This window comes from Anopheles funestus, chromosome 3RL (genome assembly GCF_943734845.2).
Source record: "Anopheles funestus chromosome 3RL, idAnoFuneDA-416_04, whole genome shotgun sequence".
NCBI classification, from domain to species: Eukaryota; Metazoa; Arthropoda; class Insecta; order Diptera; family Culicidae; genus Anopheles; species Anopheles funestus.
In genome coordinates, this window is record NC_064599.1 from 46,003,421 (window position 1) to 46,021,276 (window position 17,856).

Consider the following 17,856-nt stretch of genomic DNA (forward strand, 5'->3'; position numbering starts at 1 on the left):
GAATGTAAATTCAATATATTTAAATTTGTTACTATGTTTTACAATAATGTCAAGTGTGCAGTATTATATTTTAAATCTTTAAATTTTAAAATCTTTAATTTATGTCGATTAATATGTAGAATTTAGTAGGTTAACATTTAAAATAAAAATAAAGCTTGGCACGTTATAGCACACACATCATGTATCCACATTACATTTACAGACCCAGCCTAAGTTTATTGCTAAAGCCCTAGAGCAGGGATGAGCAATCTTTTAGAGCTTCGGTCCACAATCAAAATCAAAAACTGGTTGGCGGGCCACATTGCAGGATGCATTGATATAATAATGAATGTAGTAAAACTGCTTATATCCGGACTTTTTCGGACTAGACTCTTTGCTATATTTTTGAAAAGTGAATTAGGATTAAAAATCTTTTCTTTTTTTTAATTTAATAACATAATTATATTTCATATAACATTTGCTATTGGCTTGTAACTTTGAAGCTAGATTCGCGGGCCGCATAAAACCACTTCGAGGGTCGCATGCGGCCCGCGGGCCCCAGGTTGCTCATGCCTGCTCTATAGGAAAACAATTTAATTTAATGCAGTCAGGAGCTATAATAAACGGTCTTTTTGCGGAATTTTTAAACACTTCACTTTTTGAATAGCTTGATGTCCATTTGAAAGCATACTCATTTCGGAATAAGTAAAACAAAATATTTAGAAATACACAAAAACTGGTATTTTCTTCGGAGCGCGGGTTTTGCGGTACCCACAGCCTGTCGTCAAAAAACATTGGAAACAAAATTTTAAAATATTTTCAAAGAAGATACATAAATCTAGTAGTTTTCTTAGCGGATTTTGAAATTTTAATTTTTTTGGAGAAATTGTTGATTTTTCTAGTTCAAAAGGCGATTTATGGCCTTCTTTAACACACAAAACGGAGAGACAAAAAAGATTAAATCTGATAACAAGTACTAGTGAACTGGGTGAATGATATCTGGTAAAAATTCAAATTAATCAGTTCACAGATCACTTGGGAAATTATGGGTTTCGATATGCAAAACCGGTTTGAACTTAGAAAATTATATTCGTTGTTACATGGGGTTGTATATACTATTTAGGCGTTGGTTATTTGTTGGTATATTAATCGAATGTTTTTACCAAATGTTCTTAAAACCTTGAGTTTCAAGAACACGCAGTCAAGAAATGCAAAAGCTTCATAAATTAATAAATTTATACAACCACTCAGTCCAGGTACAGTGTCCGGTGTGTTGGCCATTTAAACACACAGCTTAAAAATTAAAATAAAAACAAACGATGCGACGCTTTAGCAGAAGCCGCTAACGAAGATGATGACTTACCTGCAGACATGCAAAAACGGGGGGTGGTATTTCATATTGTGCTTTAGCTGCGACAATACAAAAACCGACCGAGTAGACAAAGACAGACACCATCAAGAAAATTCGCTCTCTTCCTTCCATATTGCTTCCAATGCTCGTACGTAATTTAATGCGGTACGACAGGAATTCAGACGTCAAGAAAAGAATACCCGTTCCATCAACAATCGGGTCCAGCATAATGTTGAGACTGACGATCATCGTGATGGACGGATAGATGCGGACCAAATTGACGCTCTCCCAAACGCATCAGACGGAAAACAACCAACCGGCAAACACAAGAGAACGAAAGTATCTAGCAGGATATAAAGGAGCAAAAAATTTGCACTTTCAAGCTAAAACTAAAATGGAGCAGGGGATTCCATGGAGCCGGGATTATACGCGAATGTGTATTTGTGCACGCTCAAGAGTTTCATCCTTTTCCCGGCGCGATGTTCATCACTTTCCACAAGCAGATATATGTATGAGTGTGTGTGTGTGTGCTTGCGAGAATGCAAGTATCCAGCAAAGTACGTAAAACCAAAAAAGCCAACCAAATCTACCAACATGAACATTGAATTGGTCGATGGGCAGAAGTAGTAAGAAAATAAGTTGTTTTGCACGTCAACCCAAAGACGTAGGATCTCATCAACGCTGGCAGTATACACTCACGAGACACTTTCTCTATCCGCACTGCACTCCCTCGCAAGGGATTTGAGATAATCATAATGAGGATTCATAATAACGAGCATGAACCGTGATGATGACGGCCCGCTGCACTGGAAGGAACAATGAACCAACAGCATCAGCAACTTGGTTCGTTATTTAAGCGCATAGACAGGTAAAGAGAAATAGAGTGAGTGAGTGGCGAAATGAAGAGCTAATCATTTGCCTGTTTCGAACTCTCCATCGGATGGTACCGGACGATATCGAAAAGAATAAACCTTATACCAACTGAAAAAAACTATATTTTACATCATTCAAATCATTGCAACGAATACTTGTCAATCAAACTTGACGCATAAATTATCTGCAAAGTTGACCAAAAACTGGGTGCACTTTATAAGTGCAGAAATAAACGCATTAAACTTATCTTTCTAAACACCATTTTAAATCTATTGTTGAACTTTAAATTATGTTTAAATTGCTGATTTATTAACCAGTCTAAATTGACCTATCGCTAAGTAACCATTCAGATCGGTATCATAACTAAAGGTCAGAACTATTTTGTTCAGCAGTAACAAAGGATTGTTTAGCCCAATGGAAAGAAAAAGATAAATAATCAATTCTATCGATCTTTTTTTTACACATTTTTCGTCATGTTGCAGCTCTTTAAAGAAATAATGAAAAAATCCGAAATCATAATAAACCTAATGGCTAATAAACAAATAAATTCATCAAATGGAATTAGATTGTATGTAGATACGACCTGACCTTACTGATCTGGATAAATTCTGAATAATTTTCCAACGCAACTAAAATAGACACCCTATGAAACAACTAACTGCGAAGGAATTGCGATGGACCTAACTAACATGTAAAATGTACATACAAAGCAGTTGCGCATCACTGTTTGACCAGCCACTGGTATTAAGTTGTAACATTTTACTTATTTTCATATCTAGTTGGATTTTATTACATCGTATTTGTAAAAAAAAAATGCCAACCGGTGGATTCAGCCACATCCTGTTCTGCAGCATCACAGCCATAAATGTGAAATGTTTTCCTTTATTCTAAATATTCCACATATTCCAAATATGTCTTCTGCGTGTGATGTCAACAAATTTGCTCTTTGTTTATCATTTTTAAAATACATGAAAATGATTGAGCACTAATTGAATCAGTTAAACAAAACATTTAAAATATGTTTTACCGTGATAGTCTTCTGCGTTAATACTCTTCTTCGTTACCTTACAGCATCCTAAGCATTTATTACATCATGTTATGGTAACCAATCAGTGTCGTAGCTTAGTTCTCCATTTTCTGATTTTTGAGCAGATTTCAAGCTTTCCCCATCTTCACTATCTTTAACATCGATTACCTCCACTTCGCACGTACTTCCAGCAGTGTTAAGATGATTCTTTTCTAATTTGGTGTGCAGCGATAAGGAACGAGTTTTTAAGCTGGAGGACGCTTCATTTGGCATAATTCCGTCAACTCCTTTGACAGGTGTGATGAAGCTAGTTATGGATAGCTGCAAAGCTTTCCTTTGCGGACGAATTTCTCCTTGATACCACGAGACAGGCACTATTGGTGTACGATTTTGATTGGAATTTCCATATGGCACTGTGCTAATCACTTCACGCGGTCTTATAAATTGAACGAAGCGTTTCAACTCATCGAAACTCGAGTGTTCCGAATATTCTATTCCCACGATGTTGATCCGTCCTCGGTACTGTGGCTTGCTGTTTTTCTCCCAACCACTAGGCCGTATTGCAATGACACTTTCGTACCGGTCGGGAAACTGATTCATGTACTCGTTCAATTCCTGTACGAAGAATTTAAAGCAACAAAAGCTGTAAAAAAGCCCTTACTAACATCAGATCATCATACTTACATCGTACGACAGTTTGTTCATAGCTAGTACGTGTATATTTGCTTCGAGTGGATCGGCCACAAGCCGTGACAGATGTTGCGGGTCTGCTATCGCTTTCAGCGCTTTCCATCGGTTTGGTTCCGTCCATACTTTCATTCCAGTGGTCGTAGCTAACTCGAGCCAAACTTTCTCCTTTCCTATCAGATAGCTTCCACAAACGATAAGCACCTTTACACCGATGTGTTTCTTCAGGAATGCAGATACCGCTTCTCGGGCATCCGCCACGCTTTCCCATTGTGACTTGAAGGCGTACTTCGACGAAAGGTACGTTGTGTCGAGGTAAATGGAATCGATCGAAAAATTCCAGAATTCAGGATATTCTTCCATCTCGGGAGATGCACGGAAATCCCCGGTATGTAGTATATTGCTCCCATTTGGCAAGCGAAACAAAAACATTATACCGCCAGGGCAGCTAAAGAAAGTAGAAATATATTAATAGATCGGTATTGCCGATCATATCCGTTTACTCACTGATTAGCATCCAGTGCTATTATTTCGATATCATCAATGACGATACTCTGATGGAGGTCGATCACCTGGTAAAATTCTTCACTCACATTAATAAAAGTCTTCACAAGCCTAGCCGTTATGGAAGACATTATAAGAGGCTTCGAGAACGTTTTCTTAAGTCCAATATAATGATCCGCATGAAAATGCGTTAGAAAGTAGTGCGTTACACCCTCAATATCACCGTAACGGAACGCATCGACTGCAAAATTGGTCCCAGCTATGATTTTGTACGATGGACAAATGATCTTTTTGCCACTTTTGCTCCGGCCACTCTTCACCTCTTTGCTACGAGATACTTTTGATGCGGGTGTTGCTTTGTTGCTTGGTGTTTGGAAAATGCCGCTCACCCGCGGAAGGGTTGTAACAGCTTTGTTCTGCATTATGGGTGGGTCAGTCTTATGCAGAGTGGGATCCAAACACTTTTCATTGTTGTTGTTCACTGCTGGTGTCTCAATCGGAAACGTTACACGTTCCATATTCCAGTCTTCACGTACAGGATCGTAACATGCACTTTGCACTCGTTCGATACGTTCCATAATTTGGGATGTGGTCATATCTGAAGTCGTTTCCGGTATAGTAAAAGGCGAAGCATGTTGCGAAAAGCTCAACCGCTCAGTACTTTCATCTACTGTTACGCTTAGCATTTTACCCACGTCCAAATCACCGGTAATGATCGCCGGCATTACAGACTCTTTCAACACACGGCAGTATCCGATGCGTTCCGGATCTTCCTCTTTGTTGAAAAAGTTTGTTATTCGTTTTTGCGATTCATCGAAGTACTTCTTGGTTAGCATTTTAATGTTGGTGCTCGGACAAATCTTACGCCGCACTTTGCCGATTTCCTTGCTCGATGCGCTTTGTGGTGGATTCTTTTTTACAGATGATTTAGCTGAAAACAAAACGTTATCAAATACATTAATTGATAAAGCAATGAAAATTACTACACACTAAACGGTACCATACCAATTTTGCTGCGTTTGCTACCAGTTGTGCAGTTCGCCGACGTTGCAGAACTACTGCTTGCATGTTTTGTTGGAGTAAAGTACTCACGAATCGACTTCTTCGACGGAGTTTCGTCGTTATTTTCATCGTCACTGAGTATAATGATAGTTTCTGGCGAACACATATCTTTCCTTACAGTTATTCGGCAGCTTCTAGCAGTATTCTCTGTTTCAGTTGGCTCGGAATTCAAACCACTTGTTTGTTGGTCGGTGACCGACGATACTTGCTGTTTGGTAACAGATATATCCGGGATGTCGATACATTTCGACGGCGTTTCACTCGCTGACGATACATTTGGCACATTTTGTGAACAGTCTTGTTTCGTTTTCCCTCTCTTGCGAGTTAATGATAGGGACAATCGATTAGAACTTCGTAAAGTTCTTCTCGGTGGTGAAGTTGCCATGACTAACAATTTGTGTATGCATTCAACCGTGATTGTTTTAGAGTTTTACACCAACTGACGTTTATTTTGGCGCTGCAAAAATTAGTTGACATTTCAGGGGTGTCCAAATATAAACTGTTTTGTTGATAGTCCACCAAATACAGTCTTTTTCCGAATTACGTTTTATGTTGCATTCCGGGAATTCCGCGTACCTTGAACTATCGTGTAAATCGAATATCGTTCAACACGTCGTTTATACTTACGCATTCAAAACTAACAATTTATATTATGCAATTTAGACAACATTTTACCTCAACTAATATTTACAGTGAACCCAAAAAGTATTCGTCTACCTTAATGTTTGACACAAAAAGGCGAATTGTGGACGTTATAGGCATGGGACATTAAAATGATCGATAGGGTTTGATAGCAGGTCAAACAATTAGTACCTTTTTCACAAAATGTGGCCATAAAATATTAAAATAATAATAATAATAGAACCAAAACTAAGAATTTCATTTGTTACATGCACAAAAAGTATTCGTCTACTTGGGTTTTGACGCATTGTTTATTTGAGCAGGAGGCAAATTAGTACTTGGTTGGGTTTCCTTTTGATTTAATAACTGCATAGAGCCTTCGTGGCATCGATTTGACTAGGTTTTCTGTTACGGAAGATGGAATTTTATCCCATTCTTCTTTCAATGCTATTTTCAGGTCTTCTTTGTTACTAATTTGCCGTTTTCTGATCGCATCGTCCAGTACCTTCCATAGATGTTCAATGGGATTCATATCAGGACTCTGGGGGGGTGTTTTAAGTTGCTTGGGAGTATTATAAAGCAACCATAGCTTTGTATTTTCTGCCGTGTGTTTCGGATCATTGTCTTGTTGAAAGACGTAGGAATTTTGTAATCCAAATTTCTCGGCACTTGATCCCAAGTTTTCCTTTAAAATTTGAATGTACATTCTGTGATCCATTTTGCCTTCAATGAAATGCAATTTCCCCACTCCTTTTGCGTTCATACATCCCCACACCATGACAGAACCACCACCGTGTTTCACTGTTGGTATCAGATTATTTGGATTCATTTCTGTATTCTTTTTTCGCCATACCATACGCCGACCATCTGATCCAAAAATATTAAATTTACTTTCGTCTGAAAATATGACGTCATTCCAGAAGTCCTCCTTCTTATTTCGATACTCTTTGGCAAATTCTAAACGTTTTTGGCGATTGATTTTATTCACCCAAAACTTCTTTCTAGCAACTCGTCCATTGTAACCATACTTTTTACAAGTATTGCGAATCGTACTGGGACATACCGTTGTTCCTCTTTGTTCCAACTCACTAGCGAGCACAGGTGCACAAGTTTTAGGGTTTTTCTTAATTTGTCGTAACACAAATCGTTCATCTTGTTCGGTTAAAGATCGTGGACGCCCGCTTCGGTGTTGGTTTTCCACTGATTTTGTTATTCCAAATCGATCAATTATAGACTGTATGGTGGAACGCGGTTTACCTACAAGTCTTGCAATCTCGTAAGATGATTTGCACTGGTTATGGAGGCGTATGATAAGACTTCTCTCAGCACAACTAGTTTCTTTGCTTTTACGACCCATGGCGACTTCCTTCTTGCTCTGGATGCAATTAAAACTCTAATAAAACGAGAAGATTTGTCATTTGTCCCATAGCAACGGAAAACCATCAAAGTATACCCCAAAAGGAACGGCGTGTTGCCACTTAGTTACTCCAAAACCCAAGTAGACGAATACTTTTTGTGCATGTAACAAATGAAATTCTTAGTTTTGGTTCTATTATTATTATTATTTTAATATTTTATGGCCACATTTTGTGAAAAAGGTACTAATTGTTTGACCTGCTATCAAACCCTATCGATCATTTTAATGTCCCATGCCTATAACGTCCACAATTCGCCTTTTTGTGTCAAACATTCAGGTAGACGAATACTTTTTGGGTTCACTGTATACTAATTAAATATAACGTATTTCTCGAGCAATAGTTACTTTTGCTTACCCATATTTTGTTGTATTTTACGATTAATGCCGTTATTTCTCATAGACGATCAATTCCTAAAGCGATTCTCAGATTTCTTACACATTTTATTATTTTCTTTACTCGCGAAAAGAGTATATGTTTAAATAAAACTGATAGTACACGTCTATTCGGTCACCCTGTTTTTCAAACGAATAACTTACTTATATCTTCATAAGCAACGTTGCTTACTAACCGTCCTTTCAACAGTCCTGAGGCTATTTCGATTGTTACGCTGTATCGCTCTGTGTTGATGGCTTTCAGCACGGCTGTACAACCACGATAGCCTCCATTTAAAACTAAAATTTGTTTCCCAACAGCAGGTATAACGGTCTGCAAATGGGCTTGATCTATCTTCAATTTTTCACCCGTCTCTAGCAGTTTAATTTTTGCACGATATTTTTCAAACACCTCAACTACAACACCTTTCTCCTTGTAGTATTTCTCTCCCAAGGAACGGGTTATCAGTTTTACTACGATTCCCTCAGCCAGCCAATAGTCCTTACGGTTGTTCTTCTCTTTTTTCTGCTCCTCCTCTTTGATAAGCTCATCCAGCGCGGATATTTTTTTCGTTTCTCCACTGCTAAGTGAGGCTTTTATCTTTTTCTCCTTTTTCGAATCGTCCAACAAATCGAAAGGTCGTTTAATTGCCACTGTCGGGGCAGTATGCGCCGGCAGTTTGCCCGTCAGTTTCAGATCGATTTTTATAGTTTCCTCCTCATTTTCTCGTTTAAGCTCCGAGTATCCTGAGCTACCTGGTTCTTCCTCGTTTTTTCCACGACGAACCTGTTCTTCAATGAAGTCCGCTAACCGTTCCGCATCATCTTTGTCCATTTTTTGCTTCTTCGCCATCTTTTCCTGCATAGCTAATGTCTCCGGATCCCGGTCAATATATGTGATGAACCATCCTTTATCCGTTTCATCCGCCACACAGTGACCATTCCGACCCAGATACTTTACAAAATCGGACAGCGAATGCCATTTGGTAGCGTTCATATGAAGATGGTGTCGATCTGCAATGTATTCTTGGTAAACCTTGTTGGCAGCAACACGCTTTGTTCCAAATTGTCGTCGCAATATTTGAAGGTATCCTGTTAAGAACTCGGAAGAAAATCCATCGATGAAACGACCAGCATTGTCCGCAAACAGTAAAATTTGTCGCTGATGCGATTCGCTCATGGTGTGGCACTTGAACCCGTTCTCATCGCGACACTGTTTTTCGCACATCTGACAATACCACCGAAGCTTTTGCAACCCCTTTGCCTTCATTTTATTGGCCAAATACTTTGGCGTACCAACTTCAGCTTTTCCTTTGCCCATTTTGAACAAATTTGATGCTTTTTACGCGAAAAACGTTGGAACTATCGCAGCACGAAATGGTTCTTGTGTTTTGTTTATGATTCAGTCCTGGCATACAAGAAAAGCATCTAATAAAATGACAGTGAGCAAGAAATGACATTTCCAAAGCAATCTAAACCATCGCACAGTGATTGGCCGACCTGGCTTCAATAACCAATTGTTTTTTTTTATTTATCTTCCTCTATTATATTTTTTAGTGACATGCAGTTAAATGGCTCAATTACATATTGATAATGTAAAATGGTTTTTCTACCTCTCCTAATGTATGAGTTTAACAAAAACCTTTTTTTTAAATCTGCTGTACAAATGTTATTTCGATCAGCTGTGTGACGTTCTGACACTTCTCACTGTACTGCCATCTGTACACATTTCGTTCGTTTGCCATTGTTGACAAAATAAATCTTGCACATAAATCCCGAAAAATTAGCTGAACTAAGTGTTAATGTTAACTCAGGTGGTATTACGTAGTACTTACTTTGTTCACGGATCAACTTTCCGGAATGCCAATAGGCTGTGTAGCATCCAGTTAAGGTAATCCATACTCCCACACACATATCCTATCGATTTTGTCGCCAAACGTTGTCTTTATTTTTTCTTACAGAAAATCATTGCTTTATTGTACAAATTTTACGATAAGAGCAATTCACAATAGCCGATCAGTGAACAACAGGAACGAGAAAGCTATTCTCAACATGACAACCAAACTATCGAGCAAAGCCCAATTGTCGAATTCTTCAATGTCTATTCCTCAATCTGCTGGAAATGCACCGTTTGAACGTATCGATACCATCACAAAATCGATCCAAGACAATCGTGACTACCGCGGGTTAAAACTGTCTAATGGAATGAAAGTAATCTTAATATCCGATCCTACTACGGACAGATCAGCCGCAGCTCTCTCCGTCGCGATTGGACATTTGAGCGACCCTTTGGAAATACCCGGTTTGGCGCATCTTTGCGAACATATGCTATTTCTCGGTACGGAGAAGTATCCCAAAGAAGATGAGTACACAAGCTTTTTGAAAGCGCATGGCGGTAGCTCAAATGCCGCCACTTGTTCCGACTTAACGAAGTATTATTTTGACGTGATTCCGAGCAAGTTGGAAGATGCGCTGGATCGGTTTTCACAATTCTTTATTGCTCCCCTGTTTAACGAGGAAGTAACAGAGCGTGAAATCAATGCGGTAAATTCGGAGCACGAGAAAAACCTGTCGCAAGACTTGTGGCGTATCAAGCAGGTGACCAAGTCCCTGTGCAAACCGTCACATTCGTACAGTCATTTCGGTACGGGAAATATCCAAACTCTTTCCGAAACTCCGAAACAGAACAACATTAATGTGCGCAACGAACTGATAAAGTTTTGCAATACGTGGTACTCAGCCAACATTATGAGCTTAGCTGTGTTCGGAAAAGAAAGCTTAGACGATCTGGAAACAATGGTGGTAAAAATGTTCGAACAAATTGAAAACAAGCAAGTAGTTGCCCCTACATGGCCAGATATGCCGTACGCAAACGATCAACTCAGCACAAAGACCTATATAATTCCCGTGAAAGACATCAGATCGTTGACCATATCCTTTCAGATGGAAGATCTGGAACAGTACTACAAAGCCGGTCCGGAACATTACGTGAGCCATCTGATTGGCCATGAAGGGAAAGGTAGTATTTTATCGGAGCTAAAAGCTCGTGGCTGGTGCAACAAATTAAGTAGTGGCTACTGTAGCTTGGGCAGAGGGTTCGGAACTTTTGATGTAATGGTCGACTTGACGGAAGATGGATTCAAGCACATCGATGACACGGCGAAACTCATTTTCCAGTACATCCATATGTTGCGTATGAAAAAACCTCAAAAGTGGATATTTGAAGAGTACTGCAACCTGTGTGAGATGCTGTTTCGGTTCAAGGATAAAGAATATCCTAGCTCGCTGGTAACGAAACTGGTCAGCTCGATGCATTTGTATCCCTTGGAGGATGTGTTAGTGGCGCACTTTTTAATTACCGAATGGCGTCCAGATCTTGTGGAAGACCTCATTAGTAAGCTCACCCCCGACAAAGCGCGACTCATCATTGTGGGTCAAAAATGCGAACCGTTGGCAAATGCTGAAGAACGTTGGTATGGTACAAAGTACGGTGTATATAAAATCGAACCATCGATATTGGAGGTAAGTCGTGTGATTACAATGGTAGCGATTAAGCAATTGATGGTTAACGTAAGCATTTTTTATTTTTTCTTTCTTTTCAGTATTGGTCCACACCAGATTTAAACGACAATCTAAGTTTGCCTGATCCTAATCCATTCATTCCGACTGATTTTGAATTACTGCCTATCGATAGTGAAATAGAAAACTTTCCAACAGTCATACAAGACACGCCTATCATACGGACATGGTTTAAACAAGATGTAGAGTTTCTGAAACCAAAGGCTTTGATGACTTTCGATTTCAACAGCCCGATCGTGTACTCCAACCCGTTGAACTGCAATCTAACTCGTCTATTTGTACAGCTGCTCAAGGATCAACTGAATGAATTCTTGTTCGAGGCAGACTTGGCAGGATTAGGTTTTGGGGTTAGCAACACAACTTCCGGTATTAGTGTAAGTTACAGTGTGCGATCGCCAGTATTATCAGATGTAACTTCAATTTCTATTCTGTTTTACAGCTTTCTATTGGCGGTTACAGTCACAAACAAGTTATATTACTTGAAAAGGTACTGAGTAGTATGTTCAATTTTAAAATTGACCGTCGCAGATTTGAAATACTGAAAGAACATTATGTTCGGAGCCTGAAAAACTATCAGACCGAACAACCTTATCAGCATGCCATCTACTACCTAGCATTGCTACTAACAGAACAGGCATGGACAAGACAAGAACTTTTAGATTCAACCCAGTGTACGTATAGAGTGGTCGAAGAGTGGTAAAAAAATGGTCCAACTCATTTATTCATTGTTTTTTTTTGTCACAGTACTTTCTTTAGAACGTCTGCAATTGTTCATTGAGCAGCTACTTTCGCAAATGCACGTCGAATGCTTTATTTATGGAAACGTAAATAAAGAGAAAGCATTACAATTGACACGATTGGTAGAAGATAAAATGAAGTATACCGATGCAACAGTTGTTCCACTACTGGCTAGGCAGCTTCTCCCAAAACGCGAATACAAGATCGGACAAGGTAAGAAATAATCGCATACTTGGGAAATCCTTGGACAATCGGTAGGCTTGCTCATGCTACGAACCAGTCCTAGCAGTACCATTTGGCTCTTTTAATGAATTTGCTAACAAAAAACTGAGAATGATTTCATTGCTCAACAGGTGAAAGCTTCTTATTCGAGGCAACCAACGAGTTTCATAAGAGTTCCTGCATACAGCTATATTTGCAATGCGGGCAGCAAGAGCCTCATTCGATTTTTGTCGACATTTTGTCTCAATTGTTAAGCGAAAAGTGTTACACGCAGCTGCGTACCAAGGAACAGCTTGGTTACGTTGTGTACTGCGTACCACGTAAAGCAAATGGCATTTGTGGCCTGCGAATCATAGTACAGTCTACCCGCCAACCAACCTACGTAGAGGAACGTATCGAACTTTTTCTCAACGATATGCTGGTAAGTTAGTGTATATGAAGTCAATTGTTGCAAACCAATTTGCTGATGAAACTCAACATTTTCCAATCTAGGAATATTTAGAAAATTTGTCCGACAGTGAGTTTAATCATCACAAGGAAGCACTAGTCGCACTGATTCTAGAGAAGCCGAAACGTTTGATCACACAATTCAAGATATATCTTCACGAAATATCCCTGAGGCAGTATCATTTTAATCGTGCAGAAGTGGAAGCTGAAAAGATTCGCACTGTAACGAAGCAACAAGTCATCGATTATTATAAAGTGAGAGAAAATCATTTGTGATGAATATTAATCTTCCTTTTAACTCATAATATTTTTTCCCTTTCTATGAACTATTGTAGGAACATATTTTAAACGGCGCACCGTCCAGAAGTACATTATCGATTCACGTAGTTTCCACTGCTGATGGAGATGTTACAAACGATGCTGAGGAATCACCAACTGAAGCCGAAGCCAATTCTACCCCAGTGCATGATGCAGTCAAGAAGGACTTTATAAGAGTAACAGATCTAGCCAGTTTCAAATCTTCTCGCTCACTGTATCCCTTAGCTCAACCTTACATGGAGATCATGCCAAAAGGAGGGCGATGTAAACTGTAAATAAGTTGGAAAAATAGGCCGGCCATATAGGATAGTGCGTAATGCATTACTCATCGATATGCTTGGCGATGACTATTCGGATATGGGTAATTCAACTAACTCAGCGATTATGTAATGCAGACAAATGTCAGCATAAAGAGTCGAAAGAATCCTTTCTCTTCTTCTTCTTCTTTTGTGGCAATACAACCTCTTGAAGTCGTTGGTCTCCCATTACTGGCTTTACTTGACCTTATTTACACGTAGGAGAATAGTCAGTCCTACGTAGGAGGTTTTGTCTTGATGGGATGTTAGCTATGGTCCTGTCGTGTAGATACCAACGTCACTACCATCTCTACCACCTGGCCGCCCCAAAGAATCCGTTTTCTTTTAACAAAGTGTATGTCATCGATAAAAAAAACAACAGAAGGCCAGCGACGATAGCAGATAAAATTGGCCGTTTTGCATAAAACAAAACAAAACTTTGTAGACACATTGTTTGATACAATTTGCTAATTGCTTCTGCTTATGTAACGTATTGATGGCACAAGAAAATTTTGAAAAAAAAGTGAACAGTCTACTTTCTAATATATTACACTGGTGTTGTTACTTTAATAAACAAATTAATATTTAATCATTGTTGATGCAATATATTTGACTAGCAATGAAAGTTATTTTACAGGAAAATGATAACTTTAATTAGCAGCTTATCGTCCTTAAGATAAGGTTCTGCCGTCAATGCTGATAGTGGTGCCTCAAATTTAGCGTTAGTGTTGGTAAGATCTGTGGAGATTAAATCACTAAAAGGTTTGTCCTAAAAACGAAAACAAAGGGTTATTTGAGGTTACAAATAAGTCGGTTTGGTACTTACTTGGTTGAGGATCATAATCTTATGACGGAAGAATGTTTTCGTTTCCACTTGTCCGTAATGGGCTCCAGAAGCTAGAATAACGTTCGGCGTCTTCCTTAGTGCATCATCGGAAGCTAACAGCTGCTCTAGTTGCACGTACACCACTTCGCCATTCGATGTCATCGTTGTTTTAGCGTGTAGTCGCAGATTTAATCCGGAAATCACAAACACCGCACTGGAGAATGTAGCTCCAGTAGCGTTAGAGCTGGCACGAACCCGCTTCATAAAGTTTTCAATTTTCCAAAAGTATTTAAATACTTTTGCATCGCCCGAAGATATGACGGTGTTGTTAAAGCGGTACACTTCGTAGTCTCGCAGTCCTCCACTGTTAAAATGTGCTATTTCTCTAAATCTTTCAAACATGCATTTAACAGTTGAAACACTTACGTGAGGAACTTGGTCTCGGTAGGTTTGTCGATGGGTTTAAAGTCGATGGGTGAGGAAACTGAAGATGATTTTTTATCATCGAGCGATATGCGTGACGCCGTAGAGGTGTAGTTTAATCCGTGCATTGATTTAACCAGCTCACTATTTCCTTTCTTAGAGACACTTCCAGGTACATTGTCTTCATAATTGTCGTCATAATTATCATCGGGAAAGATAACCTGCGCGGAGGGTGTCGTTGTTGATGATGCAGATAATAAGTCATTCTTGTTTTTGGCAATTTGTGATCCTTCTGCCCTTTCTGCGGTGGACTGTGGTAATGCTGTGTTCGACGATGTGTTCGATGTTGTAGTGGTTCTTTTTATTGATTTGTAAACAGATGGACGTAACGGAGGAGGAGTAAAGTAAGGATCCCTTATCATTTTCCGCAGGTTGTACATCTCTTCAAGCATTTTCAACTCCAAGGTTCGAAAAGCGTCCAACATTTCATCTACAAATATGAACTTAGGTGTTGATTAATAACCTGGGCTAAATTTACCATATCGCGTTCGTACCTGTGCCACATACACCTACGAGAGTTTTGCTAATGGAAGCTTGAGCACTAGCTTCGATATCACCAGAAGTGATCGTACATTGCGCAGTTTGTGTTTCGTAAGGTGAATCTGGCGTTTCTGGGCTTGTCTCTACAAAGTGTACATGATAATCAATAAACCCAACCATTATGTGTGGTAGTTGTTGCAAAATTGGACACATTCTTACTTTCTTCCGTCGCAGCTGATGCGAGCTGTGCGATTATTAGTAGGTATGCCAAACACAACATGCTAATCGTTCCAATCACTTGCTTGCTGCGCAGGTGTATTAACACGTGCATTCTGACGGAATGGTTCCTTTCTTTAAACACTATTTTCCAGTTTTGTCTACCTATTTTTGATTTGTTTATATTTTAAAGACACTCACAATAACTGTTTAATACAACACTGCCCTATGGTTACGCTTACAACAGTTAAGTTGAAAGAGCAACCGTGTTCTGTACAGCTCACTACAGGGACCCTCCTTGTGGATTTAATTACGTGGGGATTTTGAGCAGAGTGCTATTTTTAATCAGATGGAAGAGAGAGAAAATATACAACAACAACAACAACAAAACAAACACACTGTATGGCGCCCGTTTCACGACAGCTGTACAGGGAATTTCCGTAAAACGTGGTCACCTTTAAGCGACGCATCAGGACTGAAATAAATGGCTACTTGAAACCAGAAATCGCAAAACCCCTACCCTACTCAAGGCAATTAACACATACACTCGCACAAACCCACACACAACATACTTCTACATACGTTCCAATGCTCAATTAAATTCTTAAGTGAATATGCGAAAATGTTTGAAAGAACTTCGCACGTTGCGAAGCGTAACGATGCGACCGGAAGCATGGAAGGTTGTTCGCAAAATATGGCCGAATATAAACAACCAAAAAAGAAAGCTGTTCTTTTTCGTGTTTCAATGTTCTCATAAAAGAAAACGGTCAAATGACTACCGGAACTATCGATCGTTGATGTGATCGGAGCAAATAATTGCTGTTTGAATTAGTGCCACTAACAGCGACCAAACAAAACCGGATTGTTCATACATATTTTTTGTGAGAAAGTTGTATAACACATTACGCTATATCGTATGTCCATCCTTCTAATATTTTACACTTCAAAAGACGAATTCTAGGTCGTGCAGTTGAGTATTTTTTATTGATCAAAGAAACTGAAAAAACACGTATTTTTGCGTGTTATGATCATTGTATAATATTGCGCCAGTATTATTCTGGAGGAAAACGAAAACACCGCATCAACCATTCTTTTTTGATTTTGGTATTTAAGCACTTGAAACATCATGATCTTCCTCAGTTGACAGAAGAATTAACAAATTATGGAAACTTATACATATGCTAATGAACTCCTCTGAAACATTACATCCGTATACAAAAAATTAATGACACTAAAATTATTCTTATTGTTCAACGTAATGGGCTGCAATTCCTTTTGAATTAATTATTTATTAAACATTTTGTGGTTCAAACTTTCAGTACTACAATTGAAAACCTCGCTGACTTTTAAAAATAACTTTCATTCTTATTGCGATCTGCATTATTGAAGTATTAATCCAATAGCAAATTAACTTCAAAGGTGCTGTAATACACAAATATCTATTAAATAGTCGGATCAGTTTCCTAATGACAAAATTTCTAAAGAATACAATTTACCTTCATTTCATTGCCATTTCAGTTTTTGGAACCTTCTGAAGCACAATAAATGTACAATCGTAATAAGTAATTATGATACAGTTAGTTCAGTTCCTGGGTGTTGGGTGGTAGTTTACCCTTCGTAAGCACTGCCCTGATTTGTGGTGGTCTGCTCTTTCCGCAAGTATGTGGTTAATTCGTACCTGTGCCGGTTAATAATTCCATTTACTAGAGGCGTTCCATTCGCTGGTTTTATTTCCTCGACGCATAAGTCAGATGGCAAACTTAGCAAACAGGTACGGTTTGGTCCAGCCGATTCCTAGCATTGACGTCCGGCAAGTGTGGCGCAATACGGGCGTAATCGTGTGGGTGGTTTTAACGCATAGAAATTAATTTAAATTCGGAAGCGTTACGGTAGCCAAATTCGAATGGATTACCATTTCACCTTGCACTACAGCGCATCAATAGATTCACTTCCCTTTTCCTGTGTCACATACTCAAATGTCGGCACAAAAGCTTTATTTGCTAAGTTCGAAAAAGTTTACTAAAATTCACACTTAGCTCCAAGCCTCTATAAATAAACGAAAAAAAAACCTGTCACACTCGACGCAGAAGCGCTTTATAACGAAAATATCATTGAAATAACTTATGTTTGATCTTAATTGTACGAGACCATTTGGCAGGTGCCTAATATATCGTTCATGAGAGCAACGTAAAAAGCTTTCATCAACCCGCATGAATGGTATTTTCCGTAACCTAAATATTTGATTGATCAGGGAGCGTCGTCCCGCGCGCTCTCCTGCCGGGTAATAGGAGCAGTATACTTTCGCACAATAGAGGACGCATAAAAGCATTGCCGCTGAACACATACGAATTGCTCAAC

The 17,856-nt window shown here is 39.0% G+C and overlaps 4 protein-coding genes across 4 annotated transcripts; 1 reads left to right on the forward strand and 3 right to left on the reverse strand.

The window, feature by feature from the left end:
- Window positions 1-3,046: 3,046 nt before the first annotated feature.
- LOC125769140 (uncharacterized) lies at window positions 3,047-6,041 on the reverse strand. The gene is made up of 4 exons (XM_049437654.1): window positions 5,427-6,041; window positions 4,425-5,352; window positions 3,915-4,365; window positions 3,047-3,845 (listed from the first exon to the last, which is right to left on the reverse strand). Exons 1-4 carry the CDS (start codon window positions 5,866-5,868, stop codon window positions 3,300-3,302), a joined length of 2,367 nt encoding a protein of 788 aa, XP_049293611.1. The 5' UTR covers window positions 5,869-6,041; the 3' UTR covers window positions 3,047-3,299.
- A 1,900-nt stretch (window positions 6,042-7,941) lies between these two features.
- On the reverse strand, window positions 7,942-9,328 carry LOC125769150 (DNA/RNA-binding protein KIN17). Its single transcript, XM_049437678.1, has one exon. The coding sequence runs from the start codon at window positions 9,212-9,214 to the stop codon at window positions 8,042-8,044; it is 1,173 nt and encodes a 390-aa protein (XP_049293635.1). The 5' UTR covers window positions 9,215-9,328; the 3' UTR covers window positions 7,942-8,041.
- Window positions 9,329-9,572: 244 nt separating this feature from the next.
- Window positions 9,573-14,080, forward strand: LOC125769139 (insulin-degrading enzyme). The gene is made up of 8 exons (XM_049437653.1): window positions 9,573-9,784; window positions 9,855-11,415; window positions 11,496-11,846; window positions 11,912-12,143; window positions 12,217-12,423; window positions 12,564-12,853; window positions 12,925-13,134; window positions 13,215-14,080. Exons 1-8 carry the CDS (start codon window positions 9,696-9,698, stop codon window positions 13,470-13,472), a joined length of 3,198 nt encoding a protein of 1,065 aa, XP_049293610.1. The 5' UTR covers window positions 9,573-9,695; the 3' UTR covers window positions 13,473-14,080.
- An 8-nt stretch (window positions 14,081-14,088) lies between these two features.
- Window positions 14,089-16,214, reverse strand: LOC125769149 (uncharacterized). The gene is made up of 5 exons (XM_049437677.1): window positions 15,502-16,214; window positions 15,297-15,425; window positions 14,746-15,232; window positions 14,320-14,683; window positions 14,089-14,262 (listed from the first exon to the last, which is right to left on the reverse strand). Exons 1-5 carry the CDS (start codon window positions 15,611-15,613, stop codon window positions 14,125-14,127), a joined length of 1,230 nt encoding a protein of 409 aa, XP_049293634.1. The 5' UTR covers window positions 15,614-16,214; the 3' UTR covers window positions 14,089-14,124.
- Window positions 16,215-17,856: the final 1,642 nt, after the last annotated feature.

What these genes read in the sequence shown, in the direction of transcription:
- LOC125769140 (XM_049437654.1), bottom strand. Translation starts at nt 5,868, where the DNA reads ATGGCAACTTCACCACCGAGAAGAACTTTACGAAGTTCTAATCGATTG. An exon ending in TAGCAAACGCAGCAAAATTG is followed by an intron (nt 5,353 to 5,426) that starts GTATGGTACCGT and finishes TTTTGTTTTCAG; the next exon opens with CTAAATCATCTGTAAAAAAG. An exon ending in ATAGCACTGGATGCTAATCA is followed by an intron (nt 4,366 to 4,424) that starts GTGAGTAAACGG and finishes TACTTTCTTTAG; the next exon opens with CTGCCCTGGCGGTATAATGT.
- LOC125769150 (XM_049437678.1), bottom strand. Translation starts at nt 9,214, where the DNA reads ATGGGCAAAGGAAAAGCTGAAGTTGGTACGCCAAAGTATTTGGCCAAT.
- LOC125769139 (XM_049437653.1), top strand. Translation starts at nt 9,696, where the DNA reads ATGTTAACTCAGGTGGTATTACGTAGTACTTACTTTGTTCACGGATCA. An exon ending in TCGAACCATCGATATTGGAG is followed by an intron (nt 11,416 to 11,495) that starts GTAAGTCGTGTG and finishes CTTTCTTTTCAG; the next exon opens with TATTGGTCCACACCAGATTT. An exon ending in CGAATACAAGATCGGACAAG is followed by an intron (nt 12,424 to 12,563) that starts GTAAGAAATAAT and finishes ATTGCTCAACAG; the next exon opens with GTGAAAGCTTCTTATTCGAG.
- LOC125769149 (XM_049437677.1), bottom strand. Translation starts at nt 15,613, where the DNA reads ATGCACGTGTTAATACACCTGCGCAGCAAGCAAGTGATTGGAACGATT. An exon ending in CGTAGGTGTATGTGGCACAG is followed by an intron (nt 15,233 to 15,296) that starts GTACGAACGCGA and finishes TCATATTTGTAG; the next exon opens with ATGAAATGTTGGACGCTTTT. An exon ending in ACCGAGACCAAGTTCCTCAC is followed by an intron (nt 14,684 to 14,745) that starts GTAAGTGTTTCA and finishes ACATTTTAACAG; the next exon opens with TGGAGGACTGCGAGACTACG.